Below are 25,291 nucleotides of genomic sequence, written 5' to 3'. Positions count from 1 at the left end.
GTTTTTTAAACCTGGGTTACAAATGTGACCTAGAGTGTTAAACCTGAAAGAATACTAACATTAATTAATTTTTAATCATTTAGGTTGTTTGTTTACATTTTAACATATCCCGTAGCTTGGAATATGAAACTAACTATGTAGTTGTACTTCTAATACTTTCAATCACTTTCACTTCTCTTGTATTAGCAGCAAAACAGACTGTTATTTGAAAAAACAACAGTAACATTTTGGATTATATTAGGCTCTGTAGACACTTGTACACACGTAAAAAATATGTGAGGCCTAAATTACCCTCCCAGTGTTACCCAGAATTTAGCAGCAACGTTGGACAGATTATTGAATTTGCTTATTTATGAAGTACTTGTTTGAACAAGTGTGAGTGAGACCCTACCATCTTTCTGAAACCACTTGTTTCACCTGTGATGCTGACTGACCCAGGAAGTCAAAGATTCATCACAAAATCTGATATGGCAGAAATCTAGTACCCACAGACTAGACTAGAATTCAAAGAGCCATCTCCCCGTGGAACAAGTGCTTATGCATGTAATAAGTACACACAATGATCAATGCAGTCTTAGTCACAAGCTTCTTTTGTAGCCAATCCAATGCTGTGACACAGTGCAGAGGCCATGTCTGAGTATTGGCAGGCAGGGAGTTTACTCACTGTAGCTAGCACTGAATTTACCATGCTATCTGAATTTACCACTGTAGAATAAAATATACAGTACAAGATTAAGTTCTGAGATGTGCAGTTTTGTTCTAATACACCCCACTAGTAAAATGCACAGTGCAGTGGCAACAACAAGTGAAGTCACCTACTTGTACAAGAAATTGCAGGGAGCTGTCTGTGGGCGCAATGTCCCCTGGGTCTGACTGTGGTCTTCTCTATACAGAGGATTCACGTAATCTGCACGATTCTTCCACAAGTGAGCCCAAAGTGAATATGTTCGTTCTTGAATTCTGAGAAAGGATTTAAAAGAAAAATACATAAACTGCTTTCCAGAGGTGCAGGTATAGCTAGAGACTAGGGAAGACACTTCAGTGCTCTTTGCTAGTCACTAGAATCAGCTTCAGAGCCTCTTAAGAAAATTACACAAATTATAGCTGTAGAATGTAGAGGCCCATTTTTCTTCATTGGACTTTAAAGGTGAAATCCAATGCACCTCTGAAAAGCCAGAGTAACTGGACATGGAATGTATAGGGGTTGAGTAAATAAAACACAGCCTCCATTTCAGAGCCCATGCCAGGGCTTCTATGAGTTTAAACAGCAGCCCCTGATTCTTTGTATCAGTTCTGTGTTGTGCTGAGGCCACCTAATTTGTATACTCATGAATCCCTGGGCCTCTCCCACACCTTCTCACTGCCCACCCCTCTTCATGGCCTTGCTGACCTACATGGGCCTGGTGCACAGACACTTCCTGCAGCATGTAATGGGTCAGGCACTCCACTGCGGCTGCTTCTTCAGTGATTAACCCTCCTCCCACAGGCCATAAGTACACAGAGGACCTTCCACTGGTTCTCCACACCATGGGTGAATTTCAGCCACATGCAAGTGTGCTGACATTTCAAGTTGGCACCAGATTGCTGATCAGCCACAGTGGCACTGTAAGGCAACTCTGCCTTTACAGGAGGAATGGCCAGTTACCAGTGGGGCACCATTCCCTTACAGGCTACAGGAGTTATGCCAAGTTCTACTTTTATCTGTGGGTAGATCACTACAGGTTCTAGGGATCAGCAGTTTGTGCAGATAAAATTTGAAACAGTTGTGTGCTGTATGACCTATGGTGCTAAAAAGCAGCACTGTAGATGTTGTTTCTCAGCCTGGACTCTGAAGCCCAGAAAGGAGGGTGAGCCCTTTCTGACCCCCTTTGGAGGGGTCACAGGTCTTGAACCTGGGTCTTCAGGCCAAAGCCACCCCATGGCAGCTTGCTGATACCAGCAGGGAGTGTGAGCTGGTGGACCCTAGCTCACCATAGGCACTGCCCACAAAGTTCCCAGTTGGAGGAGATGTCCAGCCTCTTTGCATGGTTCAGACTCCCTATTTAAGCCAAAAGGAGACACAGGAGGTTGTCTGAGCAACTACAGGAATCCTTGGCTGGATGCTACATTGGATTCTGCCTTCTTTCCTGACTCCTGCCTTCCCATCCTGCTCCTAGGTCTTGTACTCCTGCCTTGCTCCAAGTCCCTGCTCCTATGCCCCAGCTCTTACCGTGGGCTTGATTACTGACTCTGTCTCTGACCTATGGTTCCTGACCACTACTGCTCTGACCACTAGGTATGACTGCTTACATTCTGGTCTATAACACCTCTTACTGGGAGTAAGAGGCATAGATGGAAACAGTCAAATGTAGGGATAGGTTCTGTGGACTATGAACAATTTTTAAAAGCCTCGATTCTTCAACCTGAACTGACTCCTGAGGCTTACAGGAAAAAATTTCTGGCGCTGCAAAAGCACAATGAGATTACTTATATGGAAATGTCAATCCAGAAGGGAGAGTACATCTGCAACCGGGACAGCCACTACTAGATGATCTGTGTGCACTGGGTGGGTTGGAACAGTTCTACGATGTCCAACCACATGATCTTAAAATGGGGCTAGTGGACAAGAAACCAGGAAATTTGCACTGCTGGACAGTAAGTGGGATGAGTATGTGATGAACACAAGAACTCCAGTACAATCAGAGAGTACAAAACTAATAGCGCAGGAGGTCAGTTCACTGTCTCCCCTGACCAGGGTAACCAGGGTGTCACCCCCGGGAACCCCAGTTCTTTACCCAAAAAGAGTGGGTGGGACAGAGAGGAATCTGGCTCTGGGGAAACTTGAAGATTCAACCCTAGGAGGGGAAATGGATTTCTCATACATACATAACTCTGGGATGGGAACAATCACACTGAGGAGTATGCCAAGGCTCAAGTGACGCCCTACAATACAGAAGCTCAACTTTTTTTTGTTGAAGATAAAGGCAGGCAAGAATTGTACATTGCTTCACTTTGTGGCATACAAATTTATATAGACATTTTAATCTTTAATACACACACAATCTGCCAAACCAACATATACCTATGTAGTTTAAGAATAGAAAATCATACTTCAGCTCTCGTCTCTCCTTCTGGCTGTTACACAGGAAGTTACCAAACTGGCAGGAATAGATATGATGTTGTATGTGGATCAAAAATCTTTCATTGAACTCAAAGGCACAGGGAAACTGTTCCATTAGCTGCCAAACGCACTCGATGAACTGATCAATAACTGGGGATATCTCTTTTGGATCTCCATCTAAATTGCCATACCTAAAATAATGCAAGATATTACCATTATAACCTGAAATCCAATAGGAATCCTTTATGAAAACCAGAGCACTACGTGGTTGAAAAAAAAAATACTTTGTGAGAGAGAGTTGAGTCATGGGTTTCAGGGTGAATTTTTAGTCACATCACAAAATCAGGCAGGTTTGGAAACCTCTGTTCACAGAACAGAAGGAGCGTGGTGCTTGCCAGTCAGGAACAGAGCACACAGGAGAAGCTCTGTGGGAAAACTTCCAGAGTCCCCTGCTGTTTTATACCTGGTACTGGTGTGCGCTGCAAGTCTCTCACTTCCATGAACACCCTTAGTCTATGTACTATTAATTAGCACATCTCCAGGACAACCTTTGCTGAAAGACTTTTCTGGTGCCCCCCCACCGCACCCCCCAGTCGTAATTTAAGGCTGCCCTCTGTTGGTGGAATTCCTTGGGGAGAGCATCCTGGGGCACAGTTACATTCTGTTGTCTTAGCAGCTGTGCTTTGAACCGCTTCTCTATATAGAATTAAGTTTATTGGTACTGTTCACACTGGATTACCTCAATTAAGAGGGGACTGAAAATATGTAATGCATACAGTTGAGGCAATATGCTGTATGTCTGACCTTGACTTGTAAAAGAGGAAGTATCTTTAGTTGTTTATTCTGTATATAGTATATATAGGCCAATGGAGTAGGAAACCATAAAAATAATTTCTTCTAAATTAGAACCTGCCATTACTTAAGTGCTCAAAGAGGTATAACAGTATCATTAAGGAGATCACAGTTATCAATGGTGATTGTATGCCTACAATCTACGTATGTAGAAATTATTATTAAATATGTTGTACAATGTCATTTTAACCACTGAAACTCCTGCTGGAATCTTATAAAACTTTATTCCAGTAAAAACCACCTCAAATTATTGAATGTTATTTAATAACTCTCACAGTAGCTCAGCCTATAGAGAAATTAAGTAATATGACAATGAACCTTCAGCATAACTTTTGCACTTTGAATGTTTTTCTAAGGACTTGACTTAACCCACAAAACCAGGGAACTGTAGACATATGTCCACATTATGTACAAAAAGCCTGCAAATTATTTAATTAGCAAAAAGACAGTTGAGATTTGGACGCAAAATACAACTTGTCACATCAGTACATTGTTTTATATTTCCTTTACTTGAAGTATCTTTTGTTTTAATTTGATGAAATATTTGCCTATAGACTAGGAAAGGAGGACCCAATGCAGGAAAGACGGACTCCAGATAAACCAAAATGGAACCAGATTGCTGGCATGTACATTTAAAAAGATTGTAGAGGGATTTTTAAACAAGGGCTGGGAGAAAGCCGACAGGTATGTAGGAGCACATGGTTCAGACAGAGACATCCCTACGAGAAGATCTATTAATGGGGATTCTCTCTATTCTAGCAAGGAGGAGAAGATTGAAGTTAATAAAGCACAGGTAGGAACTGAAGAGAAACAGTCAAATGAAAAAGAGTCCCATTCAATTGTAACACATAATGGCAAACAACTAAAAAGTGACACATTCTAGAAGTCTAAATACTAAGATGGGTAAACTTAAGTGCCTGGTATTAAATGAGGAGTTTGATATAATAGGCAACACAGAAACTTGATGGCATGATGATAATCAATAGGACACAGTGATACCAGGGTACCAAATATATATGAATGACAGAGTAGGTCAGAGTAGGTGGGGAAGTGGCACTAGATATAAAAGAAAGCATAGAGCCAAATAGAGCAAAAAAAACTTACATGAATCAAACTGTACCATAGAATCTCTATGGATAGAAATTTCATGATTGAATAATAAGAGTGTAGCAGTAGGAATATACTACCAACCACCTGACTAGGATCATGGTAGTGACTATGAAACGCTCTGGGAAATTAGAGAGACGATAAAAATAGAAAACTCAATAATAATGGGGGATTTCAACTGTCCTCATATTGGCTAAATATTTGTCACCTCAGGATGGGATGCAGAGATAAGGTTTCTAGACACCATAAATGATTGCTTCTTGGAGCAGCTAGTCCTGGAATGCACGAGGGGAGAGGTAGTTCTTTGATTTAATCTTAAGTGAAGCACAGGATCTGATGCAAGAGGTGAATACAGCTGAACCACTTGGGAATAATGATCATAATATAACTAAATTTAACATCCTTGTGAGGGGTGGAGAGGTGGGAGGAAACACCAAAGAAGCTCACCACAGCAGCATTTAATTTCAGAAAAGGGAACGACACAAAAATGAGGAAGCTAGTTAAACAGAAATTAAAAGGTATAGTCCCAAAAGTGAAATGCCTGCAAGCCGCATGGAAACTTTTAAAAAACACCATAATAGAGGCTCAAATTAAATGGATACCCCAAATTAGAAAAACATAGTAAAAGGACCAAAAAAGTGCCACCATAGCTAAACAACAAAGTAAAAGAATCTGTCAGGGGCCAAAAGGCATCCTTTAAAAATTGGAAGTTAAATCCTACTGAGGAAAATAGAAAGGAGCATACACTCTAGCAAGTCAAATTAAAAAGTATAATTAGGTGGGCCAAAAAAGAATTTGAAGAGCAACTAGCAAAAGATTCAAAACCTAACAGCAAAAAAAAAAAAAAAAAATGTTAAGTACATGAGGAGCAGGAAGCCTACCAAACAATCTGTGGGGCCACTGGATGATCAAAGTGCTAAAGGAGCACTCCAGGAAGATAAAGCCATTGCAGAGAAGTTAAATGAATTCTTTATATCGGTCTTCACTGCAGATGATGTGAGGGAGATGCCCACACCAGAGCCATTCTTTTTAGGTGACAAGTCTGAGGAATTGTCCCAGATTGAGGTGTCAATAGAGGAGGTTTTGGAACAAACTGATAAACTAAACAGTAATAAGTCGCCAGAACCAGATGGTATTTACCCAAGAGTTCTATAGGAACTCAAATATGAAATTGCAGAACTACTAAGTATGGTATGTAATCTATCACTTAAAGGAGCTTCTGTGCCAGATGACTGGAGGACAGCTAATGTGATGCTGATTTTTAAAGAAGTCTTCAGAGATGATCCTGCTAATTACAGGCTGGTAAGCCCAACTTCAGTACCAGGCAAGCTGGTTGAAACTATAGTAAAGAATACAATTATCTCACACATAGATGAACACGATTTGTTGGGGAAGAGTCAACATGGCTTTTGTAAAGGGAAATCATGCCTCAATCTATTAGAATTCTTTGAACAGGGTCAAGAAACATGTGGACAAGGGTGATCCAGCAAATATAGTGTACTTGGACTTTAGAAAGCCTTTAACAAGGTCCTACACCAAAAGGCTCTAAAGCAAAGTAAGCAATCATGAGATAAGAAGGAAGGTCCTCTCAAGGATCAGAAATTGGTTAAAAGATAGGAAAGGAAGGGCAGGAATAAGTGGTCAGTTTTCACAATGGAAAGTGGTAAATAGTGGTATCTGCCAGGGATCTGTACGGGAACCAGTGCTGTTCAACATATTCATACGGCAAAACGGGTAAACAGTGAGGTGACAAAATTTGTAGGTGATACAAAATTACTCAAGATAGTCTGCTTGGGGGTTAACTAAGAGTTACAAAAGGATTCTACAAAACTCAGTGACTGGGCAACAAAATGGCAGATGAAATTCAATATTGATAAATGTTAAAGTAATACACACTGGAAAACATAATCCCAACTATACATACAAAATGATAGGATCTAAATTAGCTGTTACCACTCAAGAAAGAGATCTTGGAGTCATTGTGGATAGTTCTCTGAAAACATCTGCTCAATGTGCAGCGGCAGTCACAAAAGCTAACAAAATGTTAGGAACCATTAGTGGATGGATGGATGGATGGATAAATAAGAATTGGAGGAGGACAACAAACATTATTAAGGGTATGGAACAGCTTCCCTATAAGGAGAGATTAAAAGGACTGGGACTTTTCAGCTTGGAAAAGAGACAACTAAGGGGGGACTGGACATAGATCTATAAAATTATGAATGGTGTGGAGAAAGTGAATAAGGAAGTGTTATTTGTACCTTCACATAACACAAGAACCAGGAGTCACTCAATAAAATTAATAGGCAGCCGGTTTAAAGCAAACAAAAGAAAATACTTCACACAATGCACAGTCAACCTGTGGAACTCATTGCCAGGGGAATATTGTGAAGGGCAAAACTATAACAGGATTAAAAAAAGAATTAGATAAATTCATGGAGGATAGATCCAACAACAGCTATTAGCCAAGATGATCACTGATGCAACCCCATGCTCTGGGTGTCTTTAGGACGTGACTGCCAGCAGCTGGGAGCGGACAACAGGAGATGGATCACTTGATGATTACCTGTTCTATTCATTCCCTCTGAAGCACCTGGCATTGGCCACCATCGGAAGACAGGATACTGGGCTAGATGGACCATTGGTCTGACCCAGTGTGGCCGTTCTTATGATATTTGGAGGCATAAAACAATTTGTAAAATCAGTACATTTTATATTGCCTTTACCTGAAGTATGTTTTGCTTTAATTTGACAGAATATTTGCCTATAGACTGAGTAGGTCTCAGATCACAGATCCTTGATGTCAACTGCACTTAAGCACATGCCTAAAGTTAAGTGCTGTCCTGAGTAGGGATGCTTTTCTGATCTGGGCCTTAATTCTGCATGAGTGAAATCCTGTCTCCTATTGAAGTCAATGACAGAACTCCCATTGACTTCAATAGAAATTTCTCTCCAAAATGAATGCTTCAATGGTAAAAGTAAGCATGAGGCAAGCATCCAATATACTCAATAATAAACAACGGGGAAAGAATGGTAAGAAAATAATATTTCTATTTTATTTTCCAACTGTCTATAATAAATAATGAAAAAAGTTATGAGGAATAACTTGAGGGCATCATGTTCATTTACTTTCTCATTGCCATTTGAAAATAAAATTAAAATAGCATCAGAAGAGAGCTGACCTTCCCTTATGAAAAAAGTGTACATAGAAAACAAACCTGAGAGTACCCTTACCTGTGATTAAATTTGTGCCCAAAGGAAACCCAATCTTTTTCAATTAATACCTAAAATGAGCAAAAGTGCACTTAAGTGTCACGTCATGGAATCAAGATTAATTTTTAGAACAAGCAAAAGAATGATGGAAATGAGCACTGCTGTATTTTAACAAAGCTTGATTCAGAATGACCGCCTATCATTTTTTATTAAACTGTACAAGCCTTGCAAACCTATCTTCGCAGGAATGACGATAAGGTTGGTAAACATTCATGCATACTCTGCCAGAGCCAATTTGTACATCGGTCCCCTTGTTGAAAAGGAACAGATTTCAAACATGGTTTCCCCAAACCGACCCCCCTGGTTTGCACCCAATTTTGATAGGCAAAACTTTGGTGCCTATCTTTGAAAATTTTATCCTAAATATAAACTGATGCCTCCGGGACAGTTTCTTTGTCATGGTTCAAAAAGCAAAGACAGACTGCACTTGATGGAACCAAATGTTTGATGTTAATTTGGATAATTTGGCTTCAATAATCTGAACCACTTTGGGTTTTTTTAAACTTTCTACTTAAGAAAAAAGACATTTTTAAGGAAAAGGTTATTTTCTCTACACACAGAAAGAACGTTAGTGTTAATACTGTGCACATGATGTAACAGAACATTTACATCCACTGTAAAATACGCTTGCTTACCATAAATCCCTTCATAGTTCTGTAAAATGGATCTAATAGAAGGCTTGCTACAGAGCAAACCTGAGCTGTTCTGTCCCAACCATCTGAGCAATGAACCAGAACACTCACGCCTTCCTCTGCCACAGCCTAAAAATATAGAAAGATTCATAGAAGTAGTAAATAAGGTTATGGCAATGGGTAACAGTAGAGATGCACGCTGGTCCAGTGGTTTAGGGTAGTAGCCTAGCACTTGGAAGGCCTGGGTTCAGGTCTTTGCTCTGCTGCAGATTTCCTGTGTAAGCCGAGGCCCAGGGCCTCAAAAGCCTAACTCCTACTGATTTCAAAAGAGCCTCTCTGTGCCACAGTTTCCCTATCTATAAAATGGGGATAGCAAGTCTTCCCTACCTGAGAGGTATATTGTGAGGGTAATTGCATGAAAGAATGTGAGGTGCTCAGATACCATGGTAACAGTGGATATGTAAGCACTGAGGTATCTAGACCGATAAAAGTAGTATCTCCATCTGAAAAATAGCGTCCTCAGTTCAAGGAGCTTACTGAACACAAGAGTATCAGACCCCAAAGCATGTAGGGAAACTTCAGGGGAACCCTGTGTTTGGGATACATGTCAATATTCGATATGCAAGATTTGAAGTCTATAATTCTGTAATCTTAATTTACATTATTAGGAAGAGAGCTGTTTCATGCATAGTATAAGTGATGCGTACAAGGAAGGGGTTATGTTTAGTAAATCTTGGAGATCCTTTTGGGGAAGTTAGAACTCATTGTGGATTAAAAGGATTTATTTTAAATAAGACTTTTGCCTTTTTTTGTTTCTTTATGATTTGTAAAGAAAGCCGTACTTAAATCTCAATGGGGAAAAATAAAATGAGTTAAGAAAGATAGTACCTAGAAAAATAAACTCTAGAAAACTTTAAATCGAAGTGGAACAATGACTAATAATTAATCACCAATGTTTATTTTAGGAGGCAGATAATTCCACCAGAATGGATCCATTTGGGCAAAATACCAATATTTAACAATTGGCAATGGTAAAAATCTGGATACTAGAGACTAGCCAGAAATAGAGCAAAAATTCCAAGTAGCTTTTTACCCAGGAACCAAAATTATACAAGTAGATCTGCATTCCAGAACAAAGAGAAACAGGAAGACGGTGGGCACATATGCAACAAAAATAAAGAAGATTTGCAGACATTACTTAAACTTGCCACTGGGGGAAAGATGGCAACTACTGAGGTCAGTGAGTGAAATCCTGGCAGCAGTGGAGTCAATGGCAAAATGTCAATTGACTTCAGTGGGGCCAAGATTTCATCTAATGAATTCTGCTGTAGATAGACAAACACGTATATCTAGCCTGCACCTGGGATAAAACAGACAGTTACAGCTACATATGGGAAAGGTAGAAGCAAGGCAAGAAAGAGAACTCTGACAGTTACAGAGTGTCAGCAAAAACATGAGAGTGGGCACGTCATTTTAAAAAAATAGTCATGTAAACACTTATATACTAATTACCACTGTAAGAGCCAAAAGGAGAGAGCTGGAGTGTCTGACATTGGGAAGACCTGCAAGTAGCTGACATTTCAGAAACATGAGGTGTATGCGATTATCAAAGGGATGGCATAATTCCTATTCACTATAAAAACGATAGGCAGGGGAATAGCAGTAACCATAACAGATATCATGGACTAACAAAATAAAATTTCTGAGGAGAATACCATGAAGTAGAACTGCTCTAGGCAGAAACACCAGGTCTTTACAATAAAATACACTAGTTGGGAGAGTAATAGCAGGCTCAAAAGTAGAACAGTGATGGTAAATGCAAAACACTGGGATAAACAATTTCTCAGTACCATAAACAACTGCTTCTTGGGACAAACAGGTAAGTATGAAGAAAAGGGGCTTCTCTTGAATTAGATATTGGTAACAGAGAGATAAGATGGGTGAGGTAATATTTTTTATTGGACCACCTTCTGTTGGTGAGAGAGAGACAAGCTTTCGAACTCACAGAGATCTTCTTCAGGATTGGGAAACTTACTTAAGAGTGTCACAGCTAAATACAAAATGGAACAGATTGTTTAGTTAACACTGTTTAGTTAAGTAAGTTAACACTGGGAGCTTAAATTCATAACTTTGCTAGACACTAAAAATCATGGACTGAATAGAGAAACTGGATTTATGGCTTATTACAACGGTCTATAACCCACTAACAATGCTACTCCCCCCCGCCCCACCAGCTGCTTTCCCCACTCCCACAAGCTTTCTGCCCTATGACTGGAGGAGTGTTAACAGGCCACTTATCTTGAATGGTTCCTTGAAATATGTGTTAACTACTTATGCTAAATCATCTGTTCCACCTTGTATTTAGTTGTGACACTCTGGCCAGGTCTACACTACACACTGATTCAGTATAACTATGTCACTCAGGGGTGTGAAAAATCCACAACATGAGTGAGGTAGTTATACTGACCTTAACCCCCGCGTAGACAGCTCTCCCACCGACATAACTACCGCCTCTTGCAGAGGTGGAGGTTTTAAGCCGACAGGAGAGCTCTCTTCCGTCAGCTTAGAACATCTTCACCAGAAGTGCTACGCAGCTGGGTCGATGGAAATTTGTACTGTAAACCTGCCCTCTGAGTAAGTTTCCCAGACCTGAAGAAGAGCTCTGTGTAAGCTTGATAGCTTGGCTCTCTCTCACCAACAGAAGTTGGTCCAATAAAAGATATTACCTCACCCACCTTGTCTGTCTAATATCCTGGGACCGACATGGTCACAACACCGCATACCTTGGTAACACACAGGAGTTCATTCAGGCGATAAATGAAGTTGAGCCATTAAATAAGTGGGACCAGAGTATAATTAAGTTTGACATGTGTGCACAGGGACAATCATACCTTGAGGTAGTGCTGCAACACTTAACCTGCAACAAGGGGAACTTAAGGAGAAACAGGTTTAGTAACTGTCTGCAGGGAAAAGTTAGGAAATTAAGATATACAGCATTGGGTAGTAGAGGCTGCACTGCAATTCAGGTAAATAGCACACAAGAATAGAGGGAAATAAAACACTAATTTACAAGCAAAGTGTCCAAATGACAACTTTTGCCACACTAAAAATTGTCTCTTCTCACGTCACAGAAACATTACACATTTAGGGCCAGATTATTTTCTAGTGTAACTTCATCTAAGTCAATGGAGTTTCACCGGCAGAGACTCTGGCCCTCAGTTTTCTGCATCAGGTCAATCAATTTTGATTTAGTTTTATATAATTTACCTTTGCAATGAAGATGCCCGCATCCATGATGGCTTTGATGTGTTTTAGCCAGCCAGAATTCTCCAGGCCCCAGAGGAAGTCACTCATAGAAGGGGACTTCAGCTCACAAACTGCAAAGTAAGCCACATTTTTAACGCACAACATAACATTTTAACTCATAGGTTCCGACTGACTGTTCAACCTAAGAATTGATATGTTTGCAGATTCTCTGGTTAAAATAGACAGTTTCTGAAATGGAAAGATTACTTTTAAGTATATATAAGGTTCTATACAGTATGTATGAAAGCATAAATTAAAGGGACAGCACTGGGTGAAATTTGGCCTCAAAAAAAGTTGTTGAAAAAAAGGAAGGTTTTACAAAACTTGTAAGAGAAATGCTTCTTTTAAAAGATTCCCAAGCAGTACTTCGGAATTTTATATAAATATTTCTTCCGTGGTGCAGGTTTTCCATAAGCATAACCATTTTAACAGTAGCAATTAAATCCATTACTGTGGGGAAGGATGATCCTGTTATTACTTATCAGAACCTGGAGTCAAGAGGGTTGTGTTTTTTTCCCCAACTTCGCCACAGATTTCATGTGTGACTTTGGCCAAGTCCTGCAGGACAAAATTTTCAAAAGTGGCCATTAAGTTGGGCACAAAGAAATTAAGCCAGCCATTGAAGCTGTTGGCCTTAATCTCACTGTGTCTCAATTTCCCCATCTGTAAAAAGGTTCTGAGGATTAACTCAATAATACTGTGAAAAAAATTTGAGCTCCTCAGATAGAAGGTCCTAAAGAAGTTAAATAATATTGAAAATAAATGTATAGGAAGTCTAAATCCCACACTCTAATGCTCTAATAAGCTGTTAGGCAGGTAAATGGCCATTTTATTCATATATGTGCTGGGCTAAGCATCCAAGGGTGACATTCAGAAGCCCTGTATACAGCAAAAATATTTGATGTTTATCTGGATATCCTGCAAATGGACAGGGTGAATAAAATCCATTCTCTTGGCTGCCTGCAGGCTCCAAGGCACCTCCAGTGATACGTAGGGGCCCCTTTTCATCCACTATAGCCAGAGATATTGCCCACTGCACCAATCCATTCAGAACAATTTTTCCTCTCACAAAGAATCGATACTGTTTGTTAGGAGCCCACATATTATTCCAAAAGTTATTTTCTTGGTATATGTTAGTGGAGGTGCAGACAAGTGTTCTCCTAGAATTGTCTGAGGTGCTCTGGACAAGCCAAGTGGAAAAGGTCTGAGATGGAATCCCAACAGCCACCATCTCAGCAAGAGTCTAATTTGAAATTACAACATCATTTAGCTTGACTACCCTGGGTGAAGATTTCTCATGTAGTTTTTTTTGTATTATTTATATTACTGTAGCACCCTAGGAGCCCTAGCTGTGGACAAGGACCGCATGGTGCCCAGCACTGGACAAACACAAAATAAAAAGATGGCCCATGCCTCAGAGTTTACAATCTCTATTAATTATTTCCCTTTAATTTTGAAATAACACACAATTCACACAACATTCAAAGCAGATAGCAAATATTAGGGAGGAGAGTTACTCAGCTCATCTTTCCAACGTTGGTGGCTTTAACAGGATGTCAAAATCCCAAATGTGAATGCTAAATCAATTTGTAGATATACACAATGAGAACTTATGTACCTAACATGGGATTCAGATGTCCTGCTAAACCATCTGTGAGTGAAAATTGGACATGCTATATTACATGAAAATTCATCCCTTGAAATCTTATACGCTACACATAAATTACTGTAACATTTATATATTTTCATCTCTATAAAATGTCTGAATTTTTTTTAGAGTCTGTATGATAGAGATAGTTTCATCCCATTGTAGTTAAGTGTGTGTCTTCATTCTCCCTCTCTCTCTTTTTAACTATTCCAAAATTAGTAACACTGGCAAAAAAAATAATCAAAAAATAAAAAAGCACCTCGCTCTCATCTGAAATCTGGTATGTGGTCTCAATCCAGTAGAAACCCTTCTTTAAAAGGGCAATAAAATTCTGTGTCAGCCATTATAAAGTTTCATGTGCCATATCCATCACAGACATAAGACCATGCAACTCTGGTGACTTGGGTACAGCTGCATCAATGAATTTGATCTTAAGAAATAAATTCCCATTTTCTTCAGTGTAGCCAGAAATTCACTCTATAAGTGAAATTCAGAGTTAGTGCACACCAGGTCTCAATTTTGGACTTTTTTAACCCTTTTCCATTCTAAGGCACATTAGCCTAACGTGTATTATATAAAGCATTGCAATCTTTGAACATACAGGTTCTCACGGAAGTTTATTTTACAAGTCATTTTCGAAAGGCTTAAAAGAACAAAACAAAACAAAAAAAACCACCCTGAGTAACAGTATTGAAAGCAAACAGTCTTTCAAATGATTAATGCTCCTGTGCAGATGGAAGCATCAGCAATTAGACGTTGAATTTTAATTGAAGCTGCTGGCTCTGTTTGCAAAAGCCCAGGGTAAAGCTGAAATACTACTTTGCTCATTCCTGCTACGAAATCAGAATCAATATTTACTTACCATTTTACTGAGCAAAGTCCATTTTGTCCTAAATTAGAGACATATGCCACATATTTTAAGTGATGCTGGCTACTGATCTGTAGTTTAATACTAAATTCAACTAATGCTGAATTCAGTTACTAGGCAAAACACACATGAAGACACAAAAATATCTGTGTATCAGCAGAAAAGGAATCAAAACATTTGAACTATAGAAGGCTCTGCAGCTATTTCATAAGGAGAAGGGTATGGGGCAGAGCTGACTTTACGCGCAGGAAAATCAAGGAGCCACTTGGGGCAGTACACTGTATGGAAACTCAGCAACTCACAAGCTGCCCTTATTTCTCTCCCCACTAACTGTACTGGAGGGGGGAAGAAACAGCATACTGTCAGATCTATAGTGCCCACCAGCAATAGCACCAGATGGGGAGGCAACTGCCGGATTAATTTTCCCATTTCCAGTAGCTTGAGGCCCCACAAATCCTATAGCTGGCCTTTGCTCAGTTGGGGGAAGGGTTAAAGCAGTGGTCACCAACCGGTCGATCGCGATCAACTGGTCGCAGCTCCCTGCCTGTCCTGGCCCCACACTGCTCCCAGAAACGGCCAGCTCGGTCCCAGAGGTAGGGTTTCCTTCCACGTGCTGCTCCTGCCTGCAGACACTGCCCCTGCAGCTCTCATTGGCCAGGAATGGGGAGCTGTGGCCAATGGGAGCTGCGGGGGCAGTGCTTGCAGAGAGGGGCAGCACATGGAGCGATGTGACCCCCGCTTGCCTCCACTGGCCCCTTCTGGGAGCAGCGTGGGGCTGGGGTAGGCAGGGAGCCTGCCTTAGCAGCAGCCACGCTGCACCACCAATCAGGAGCTGCCAGAGGTAAGTGCCTGGCAGGAGGCCGCACCCCAAACACCAGCCCAGAGCCCCCTCCTGGAGCAAGCACCCTTCACCCCCTCCTGCACCTCAACCCCCTGCCTCAGGTTCAGCCCAGAGCCTCTTCCACACTGCAAACCCCTCGGCCCCAGCCCAGAGCCCGCACCCCCTCCTGAACCCCAACCCCCTACCCCAGCCCAGTGAAAGTGAGTGAGGGTGGGGGAGAGCGAGCAACAGAGAGATGGGGGGATGGAGTGAGTGGGGCGGGGCTTTGGGGAAGGGGCAGGGCCTCGGGGAAGGGGCAGGGTAGATTCTGGGTTACCCTTAAATTCAAAAAGAGATCTTGGGTGTAAAAAGGTTGGAGACCACTGGGTTAAAGTCTGTGGGCCAAACCCTGCAGTGCTTACCGAAGCAGAACTCTCAATGAAGTCCGAAGACTGTAGGTTTTGTTTCTATCTAAGCAACTGATGTTCTGAATATTAATAGAAGAGAAGTCCCTATTCACTATTTTTGTTGTTCAAATACAGACAAAAAGCATGCTGTGCATCATCTAAATGTAAAGATCATAACGGATCAAATTCTGGTTGCCACCTGGAAACTAAACTCACCCAGTGAGGAATACAAATATGCTACCAAATCAATGTTAATGGGCCCCTGAATCTTGGCTGTAGGGTGACCAGATAGCAAGTGTGAAAAATTGGGACCGGGGCTGGAGGTAATAGGTGCCTATATAAGAAAAAGCCCTGAATATCGAGACTCCCTATAAAATTGGGATATCTGGTTCCCCTACTTGGCTGAGACCAGCCCTACAAACAGCTCCCTTTTGCATTCTTTCCTGCTTAGCACAGGAATGATTTGGCACAGGGTTGTTTATAGGGGCTATTGCCTGGTCACAGTGACCACAAATGTGTACACACATGAGGGTGTGGACCACACTGCCTGACCCTTTGGCCAAGCCCTGTTATGTCCTTCCAGACATATGAGGAGCAATCTCCCTGCAGCTTTTCACAGGAGGCAGGATACAGTCAGCCAACTTCTGCCCAGCACTCCCAAAGTTGGCTGTGGATCTTCTGAGGTGAGTATGTGGAGCACTGGCCAGAATTTGGCCCTTTGTTAACATAATTCAGTACATTAAACATTACTTTTTTATTCATCTGGATAACAATTCAGTGAAAGTTTATTGTCCTTAAAATTAGAGCTAAATCCTGTTGGGGGGTGGGGGAGGGTAAAGCAAAATGGAGAAAAACTGAGGAAGGATAATTAGGGTGTGGGGTAGCGCAACAGATGTGCTCCTCCACAGAATGAAGAAGAAAAGTGGCTGTAATCATTGTTCCAGAGTTCAGGTATTTCTCTCTACTGCACATATATCACCGCTATGTTCCAGCACAAAGAGCCACTGCAGTGCTCAGCCCATTTGCAAGCTGGCTTCCCCATGCAATGGATGAGCAGTTCATCCACTGTTTGGGTTCTCCCATGGGTGAACAGAGGGGTAGGATTTTCCCTTAGTCATTAAGTGTGTAACCCAGTATTACAGTTAAATTCTCTCACACTAATTAGCGAAGAATGAGCTGGTTGAAAAATGGGAAATTCTGACGTTTTGAAATTTGTTTTCCTTCTGAATCGGGACAAAAGACAAAATTTCAAAACTTCTCCTGGAATGGAAATTCTGAAAAATTTTTGATTCACAATCATCAAGTTATTTTGATAATATCAAATGGTTTCATTTTGATGAGTAAATCTTAATACAAATTATATATAATATTAAATACATGCATCAATATATAATAAAGTCAAAATGAAATTATATCAATTGATAAAGCCAAAAAGAAATATTTTTACTTTAATCAAAACAAAATTGAAATGAACTGTTTTGACATTGTCCCACAGAAAATTTCTTCTTCACAATTGACATGTACCTGAGAAACGTTTCAGTCCCAAAGAAACTAGATTTTCCGATGGAAAACTGTTCTGTCAAAAAAAATTCAGCTAGCTCTATCAGGGAATTTATCTGAGCTCCATCATAGAAAAGCCATCTGCAACCTTCACTATCCTAGACTCATGAACCAATTCTCCTCTTGCTCCATCTTAACTCCATTGATGTCAATGGAATTATAGTACAGTAACTCCTCGCTTAACGTTGTAGTTATGTTCCTGAAAAATGCTACTTTAAGCGAAACGATGTTAAGTGAATCCAATTTCCCCATAAGAATTAATGTAAATGGGGGTGGACACGTTCCAGGGAAATTTTTTTTGCCAGGCAAAAGACATTATATAAATATACAGTATACGTTTTAAATAATTTTAAACAAACAATTTAATATTGTACTCACCAATGATGATTGTGAAGCTTGGTTGAGGCAGGGGCGTAGAGGAGTTCGGGCAGGGGGACTTGCCCCATTCCACCCGCCTGGCACTCCTGCCAGGGAGCAGGGTTAGGAGCTTGCCCACTCCCTGGCTGGAACGCCAGGTGGGCAGAGTGGGGCGAGCCAAACAACCTTGTAACGGAACATTGCACGACTTTAAACATGTATGTTTGCTAATAGATCAGCAACCTAATAACAAAACAATGTTAGCCAGGACAACTGTAAGAGAGGAGTTACTGTACCCCTATTTTATGCCAGTGGGAAATCAGAAACAGGTGCTCTGTGTCTCCGTATCTTCTTCTCTACACTGCCCACTTAAAACCACCAGCAGCACATGGTGAACTGAAATCACTTTCGATCAGCATCCACAGTTTACTCTTTTAAAAGATTTCTATGTTCCCTGAAATGCTCCACAATGTCTCACACTCAGCAGACAGTTTGTGTGTTAATATCTAAATATTTGCTTGAAAGTAAGAAAAACAAACATTTACATTGTAGATTAGACTGGGTTAAGCTAAATACACATTGATACAAAGGTTTAAAACTAGTATTAAATGTATATTAATATTATTTGTCTCCTTTTGAATCAGAGTTACTTTTTGTGAACAGTTTAGGTAAGACCTATTGAAAAAGGCCAACAAGAGAAGCAGATGATGGCATGCTACTGTAACTAGGAGAAGAGAGAGGCTCCAGAGTACATCTTTGTATATTATAAAACATCTTCAATTGTTTTAAAATTGATTTCCTGACTCTTAAACCAGACTTAACTTGTCCTCATGAGCTAAAAGCCATAAGACTCAGTAAAAGATTCAATATAATGGTGAAAAGAAAAGGAGTACTTGTGGCACCTTAGAGACTAACCAATTTATTTGAGCATAAGCTTTCGTGAGCTACAGCTCACTTCATCGTGTAGCTCACGAAAGCTTATGCTCAAATAAATTGGTAAGTCTCTAAGGTGCCACAAGTACTCCTTTTCTCTTTGCAAATACAGACTAACATGGCTGTTACTCTGAAACCTGTCAATATAATGGTGATGTGCTTAAATATTTTGGTACCTGTAATCATGGCCTGGGCTCTCAAACTTCTAATTTTTATCAATCTTTCCAGGTTTATAGATGGGACATTATAAGAAAAAAAGGCTGCTTCAACACACTGTCTTCTTTAAAATAGATGCTGAGATGCTTAGTTCCCAAACTGTGTGAGATGTTAAGACCATAGATACATAATAAATAAATGATGTTGCTTGGTAGGGGTTTTGGGCATGGTCCCATCTGATGAACTTTTGCATCATTTTAGAGCCAAAGCACATTAGTATCCCACGCAGCTTGGTGTTTTTTTACTACATTATCTTTGATGGACTTGCGCTGAACAAATACAAGGACAGGTTTCTTCACTTGGCATTACTTCTAGCCAAACAATACATTACCATTAACTGGAAATCCACTGTGCCCTAATCCTAAAACTCTTAGATTAAGGAACTTAATAATAATACCCCATAGAGAAGCTGATGTATTGTATGAAAATAAATTGCCTTGCAGATATTGGATTAACCAGCAAACCCATTTAGGGCCGAGTTTACATGGGTGCATAACTGGGGAGACGTATGCAAGGAGACTCTCCCCCGAATCAGACAGCATGTTTAACAGGCCAGGAAAGCCTACAGTCCCTCCAAACTCCCCTGAGATGTACTGTGTCCAAACTGGGTGGTGGTGGTGGTGGTGCGGGGGGGTGTCATGGCCTCCCCACCACTCTGTATCAGTCTACAAACTGAGACTGGTATGCAGCAGGGGTCTATGCTACTCCATACAAAGGAGAGCAATTGTGACTGCACTCCCCATTAAAAGTGGACAGCCCAGGGAGTTTTTCTTACCTTTGCATCTGGCCAGGAGGCTGTGATTTTCTTTCAGATGCAGATCTCACTACCATGATTCATGCTTCTGTCATTTCACTATGATATTAAGGCAATATTGCGGCAAAACCTACTCTAGAGGTTTTAGCTAACTGATTAGCTGAAGATTCAGGTGCGGTCTGTAATTCACACAACACATATGCTACTGCAATAGTTAATTCTAGAGTTTAATATCTTAGGCCCTGTCTACACCTGGAAGTTTCTGCGCAGTAAAGAAACTTTCTGCGGTGTAACTCCCAAGGTGCACACACTGTCAAGCCACTTAGTGCGCAGAAACTGCACAGTTGCAGTGCTGTAAAAAAAACACCCCAATGAGAGGCGTACAGCTTTCTGCGCCGGGACTACAGCACCGCGGTGCCAATGTAGACACCCTGGTCAATTACAGCGCTGCGATTGGCCTCCAGGAGGTGTCCCACAATGCCTGTTCTCGCCTCTGTGGTCATCGGTTTGAACTCTACTGCTCTGCCCTCAGGTGATCAACTGTCATCCCCACACCATAAATTCCTTTGGAATTTTGAAAGTCCCCTTCCTGTTTGCTCGGTGACGTGTCCAGGTGGCCATGCCTGCTCCACACAATAAGTGATCCCCCGCTTGGAGCAATGCCAAGCTGCAGGACCTCATCAGCATTTGGGGAGAGGAGACTGTGCAGTCCCAGCTGCGCTCCAGCCGTAGGAATTATGATACCTACGGGCAGATTTCATGATGCATGACTGAAAGGGCACATGACCAGGACACACTGCAGTGTGAAGGAGCTGCGAAACACCTACCACAAGGCACGCGAGGCAAACTGCCACTCCGGTGCTGAGTCCACGAGCTGCCGGTTCTACAAAGAGCTGGACGCGATATTTGGCAGCGACCCCACTTCCACTGCAAAGGCCACTGTGGATACTTAGGTGGTTTGTGGGCCAGACGAAAGTGGACTGAGTCAGGAGGAGGAGGAAATCTTGGATGAGGATGTGGAGAGGGAGGGGGACCCAGAGGCAGGGGATGACTCGGAGGCCAGAGATGCATGCAACCAGGAGCTGTTTTCTACCCCGGAGGAGGCTAACCAGTCACAGCTGTTCAATCTTGGAGAAGCGCAAACAGGAGAGGAGGCCACTAGTGAGCGGATTTGATTTTGGGAATTGCTGAAGTGAGTTGTTGGGGGCAGGAGGGTTGCAGAAAGCAGGCTTGTCTCCCACCACATGCCTAGTCTGAGTGCTGGAACAAGCTGTTGATTGACTCCCTCACTTCACAGGAATCACCCTCAGAGATCTCCAGGAAACTCTTATGGAGATACTGGGCAATCCACTGCCACAGGTTCTTCGGCAGAGCTGCTTTGTTTCTTGCCCCATTAACAGTAACTTTCCCACGTCACTGTGCCTTCCCTCTTTGTTATTGGCAGCTGAACAGCTGCGCAGAATTAGAAAGCGGCCAAGAAGAACTAAGGAGGACTTTCTGCGTGATGTTATGATGCACTCCGCCACTGACAAACAGGAATTGAAGGAGAGGCAGGACAGTGAGAAGAGGGACCGAAAGGAGAATGCGGTGCGCCAGAATGAAGCCATGGAGCGGCTCTTAAAGGTTATGGAACGCCAGGCAGCCACACTCCAGGAAATACTAGCTCTTCAAACCAAGCAGCTCCGCGCCCACCCTCCCCTGCAGCCGCTGTCGCAAAACTCTTTCCCATGCTCCCCCCAGACACTGCCAACACACTCTTATCAACCTCCTGGCTCCAGTCTGTACCCATGGCATTCCACTTCTCCCCCCTCAATTCAAACTGTTGGTTTTTTTTAAACAGCCAAGTTATAAACCACATAAGAAAAATAATATTGGTGAAATATCACTTAAAGTAAAACACTGTTGTAATCAAGAGAACATTCTTCTCTGGATGATGATATTTGGCACAAGTGTTTTAGCAAACAGGGAGATATACACTGTACAATATCAATAGGCCTGATTCTCCTCTCTCACCTGTTTTACAAGTGAAATACAACTGACTTCGAAGAAAATTACTCTGGATTTACACCTGCATGACAGAAGAATTAGGCCACCTCTCTGTATATCGATATCAAGAAAAATTTTACCTTCTAGCATTTTTTGCAGACTACTCCTCATGACATGGATGTTCTCAATACCAATGAACTGAAACTTGATGTTGGAGTAATTGTCTTCATTCTCATATCCTTTCCCTGCTGCTCTGTTTGCCATTGCATTGAGCTGCAAAGGTAAAAAAAAAAAAAAAAACACTGGGTGAGAGCAGGAAACAGGTCATGCTCAAAAGATAACTCTCAGTCTACTGCAGTGAAGAAAAGAAAAACGGATTAATTAAGCTGTTATTTAAAAATTCAAAGCTTGTAACTGAATATTCTCATCTCCCTTGTGTATTCTAGTAGCTTTACCTTTTTTAGAAGGGTGCTTCAACTCTTAAAGCAGTGGTGGGCTACCTGCAGCCCGTCAGGGTAATCCGCTGGCGGGCCGCAAAACAGTTTGTTTACATTGACCATCCGCAGGCGCAGTCACCCACAGCTCCCAGTGGCCACGGCCAATGGGAGCTGCAGGAAACGGCGGGGCCACAGGGACATGCTGGCCGCCACTTCCCCCAGCTCCCATTGTCTGGGAACAGCGAACCATGGCTACTGGGAGTTGCGGCCAGCCGTGCCTGTGGTTGGTCCATGTAAACAAACTGTCTCGCGGCCCACCAGCGGATTACCCTGACGGCTGCAGGTTGCCCACCACTGCCTTAAAGGTTTTTATTCAATCACTCGTAAGTGGACAAAAAGAAAAGGAGTACTTGTGGCACCTTAGAGACTAACAAATTTATTTGAGCACAAACTTTCGTGAGCTACAGCTCACTTCATCGGAGGCATTCAGTAGAAAATACAGTGGGGAGATTTATATACATAGGGAAAATGAAACAATGGGTGTTACCATACGCACTGTAACGAGAGTGATCACTTCAGGTGAGCTATTACCAGCAGGAGAGCGGGGGGGAAAAACCTTTTGTGGTGATAATCAAGGTGGGCCATTTCCAGCAGTTGACAAGAACGTCTGAGGAACAGTGGGGGTGGGGGGGGAGAATAAACATGGGGAAATAGTTTTACTTTGTGTAATGACCCATCCACTCCCAGTCTCTATTCATGCCTAAGCTAATTGTATCCAGTTTGCAAATTAATTCCAATTCAGCAGTCTCTCGTTGGAGTCTGTTTTTGAAGTATTTTTGTTGAAGAATTGCAACTTTTAGGTCTGTAATCGAGTGACCAGAGAGAATGAAGTGTTCTCCAACTGGTTTTTGAATGTTATAGTTCTTGACGACTGATTTGTGTCCATTTATTCTTTTACGTAGAGACTGTCCAGTTTGACCAATGTACATGGCAGAGGGGCATTGCTGGCACATGATGGCATATATCACATTGGTAGATGTGCCGATGAACGAGCCTCTGATAGCGTGGCTGATGTGATTAGGCCCTATGATGGTGTCCCCTGAATAGATATGTGGACACAGTTGGCAACGGGCTTTATTGCAAGGATAGGTTCCTGGATTCGTGGTTCTGTTGTGTGGTGTGAGGTTGCTGGTGAGTATTTGCTTCAGGTTGGGGGGCTGTCTGTAGGCAAGGACTGGCCTGTCTCCCAAGATCTGTGAGAGTGATGGATTGTCCTTCAGGATAGGTTGTAGATCTTTGACCATGCGTTGGAGAGGTTTTAGTTGGGGGCTGAAGGTGATGGCTAGTGGCGTTCTGTTAGTTTCTTTGTTGGGCCTGTCCTGTAGTAGGTGACTTCTGGGTACTCTTCTGGCTCTGTCAATCTGTCAATAAGTGGACAGACACTGTCTAGTACCAACATTGTCACCTTGAACGACGCTGATGGAATGTCAGAATTTTAAATAATAATCAAATCAGACATTGGCAGAGGAGAGTACAGCACTGCAATTTAACCCTGTGGGGATGAGTATGCAACATCCTGAGGGTTCTACACTCATGAGGCAAATACACTCCTCTCACCCTCTGTCATCAGGGGCTCAGCTTCTCTCCCTGCTTCTTGACCCTCTTTCCCATAACACAAATGAGCCCCTTCCAAACCTCTGAACCCTGCATGCCAGAAGAGGTCCCACATTCTAGTGGGCCAACAGTCACATGGAGCCATTTTGGTGTCTGTGCCAGTTCTTCCCTTCTCTGGCCTGACCTGTAGACATGCACCACAGGTGCCATGCTGGTTTTTAGCCTAAACGAGTAGCTGAGGGAGGCTGGAGAGGGTTCCAAGTGGGGTGGCGACAGGTTGGATCTGAAGTGGCTCTTCCCAATAGTCCGAACCCAGCCCTCCCACTGTAGCTAGAAACATTCCCTCCTCCTAGCTTCCTTATGGCATGAAACACCTAGGATTTAGCCAGGCCCTAAGGACTAAAAGTATGGTCTATATAAGTTGTAGTTCAGAGAGACTGATCCTTGTTTCTGTATAAGCTCCATTTGTATATAGATTATTGGGATCTTACTGCAAGGTCATGGGTTTTATTTGTTCTTACACAGCTGACCTAATTTTATTTTTTTAATCAATTACTGAACATTGCCTTTAACAGTAGAATATAACCAGAAGTGTCCTATTGACTACTCCACGGCTTCATGTTTGTAAGTATACTAATCCTTCTCTGATCATTAATCTTCCATGGCTAGAATTAGTTTGCCCAATGTACCAGAGAGTTAACAAAACACACTTTCTTGAAGCTTGCGGAGGTTGCAGTGTTTCAAACAAAGTTGGTTGTAATCCCATCTTCAGGAATGTAATCACACTGCCCGATTACATCCTAGGTGCAGGATAAAGGGGTGTCTCCCTTGCCTTCTCCTTATATTCTCCAAAGTTGGTTGTTTGTATCTCTGAGTCAGAATGATCTCACATAGCTCATTCTCCAGTGTGCTCCTCCCGTCAACTTTGTATGTAAATGGAGATTCCATTGTGTTGGCCCACAGTGCTTAATTTAAACACTGACTGAGAGGACAGGTGAATAAACATCCTTTGTCTGGCAGAAACCTGTTTTTCAACTCTGCCTCAATACAGACTTTCGGAACATGTTTTAGTATGCACAGATATCTCCTTACACAGTATCTGTACATACATTTTACAATGATATTAACAACCAGTGTGATCCTGGCTTTCATTTAAGACCTCACATGATATTCTTTAGTGAACTAGAATGTACATACCAGTATCAGGATATTCTGGTAACCCCCTTGTCAGCTGGCATTGAGGGATTTATGGGTCACATTTCAACAGACACCCAGCTGCCTTTCCTCTTCAATCTCTCTCCCTACTCTAAGGACTACCACAAGATGCAACCTACTTCCTATAGTCTCTCTCTCCCCCATTTATTTTTTGTTTGTTTTTTGGCCCAGCAGCCTCATCATACGAGGGTATGACCATCACTATC

The 25,291-nt window shown here is 41.9% G+C and overlaps 1 protein-coding gene across 2 annotated transcripts in view; it reads right to left on the bottom strand.

The window, feature by feature from the left end:
* Positions 1-25,291, bottom strand: part of MTMR7 (myotubularin related protein 7) — an 80,927-nt gene that overhangs the window by 6,875 nt on the left and 48,761 nt on the right. For both annotated transcript variants that reach the window (XM_027825119.3, XM_043546162.1), the window contains exons 7-12: positions 21,960-22,092; positions 12,232-12,341; positions 8,968-9,093; positions 8,294-8,343; positions 3,091-3,291; positions 820-960 (exon numbers count right to left, since the gene is read on the bottom strand). In XM_027825119.3, coding sequence (XP_027680920.1) covers positions 820-960; positions 3,091-3,291; positions 8,294-8,343; positions 8,968-9,093; positions 12,232-12,341; positions 21,960-22,092 — 761 coding nt within the window. The remainder of the gene's footprint in view (positions 1-819; positions 961-3,090; positions 3,292-8,293; positions 8,344-8,967; positions 9,094-12,231; positions 12,342-21,959; positions 22,093-25,291) is intronic.

Source organism: Chelonia mydas, chromosome 4, assembly GCF_015237465.2.
Source record: "Chelonia mydas isolate rCheMyd1 chromosome 4, rCheMyd1.pri.v2, whole genome shotgun sequence".
Lineage (NCBI taxonomy): Eukaryota > Metazoa > Chordata > Testudines > Cheloniidae > Chelonia > Chelonia mydas.
The sequence above is the reverse complement of the archived record's forward strand: the minus strand, read 5'-3'. Positions and strand labels throughout refer to the sequence as shown.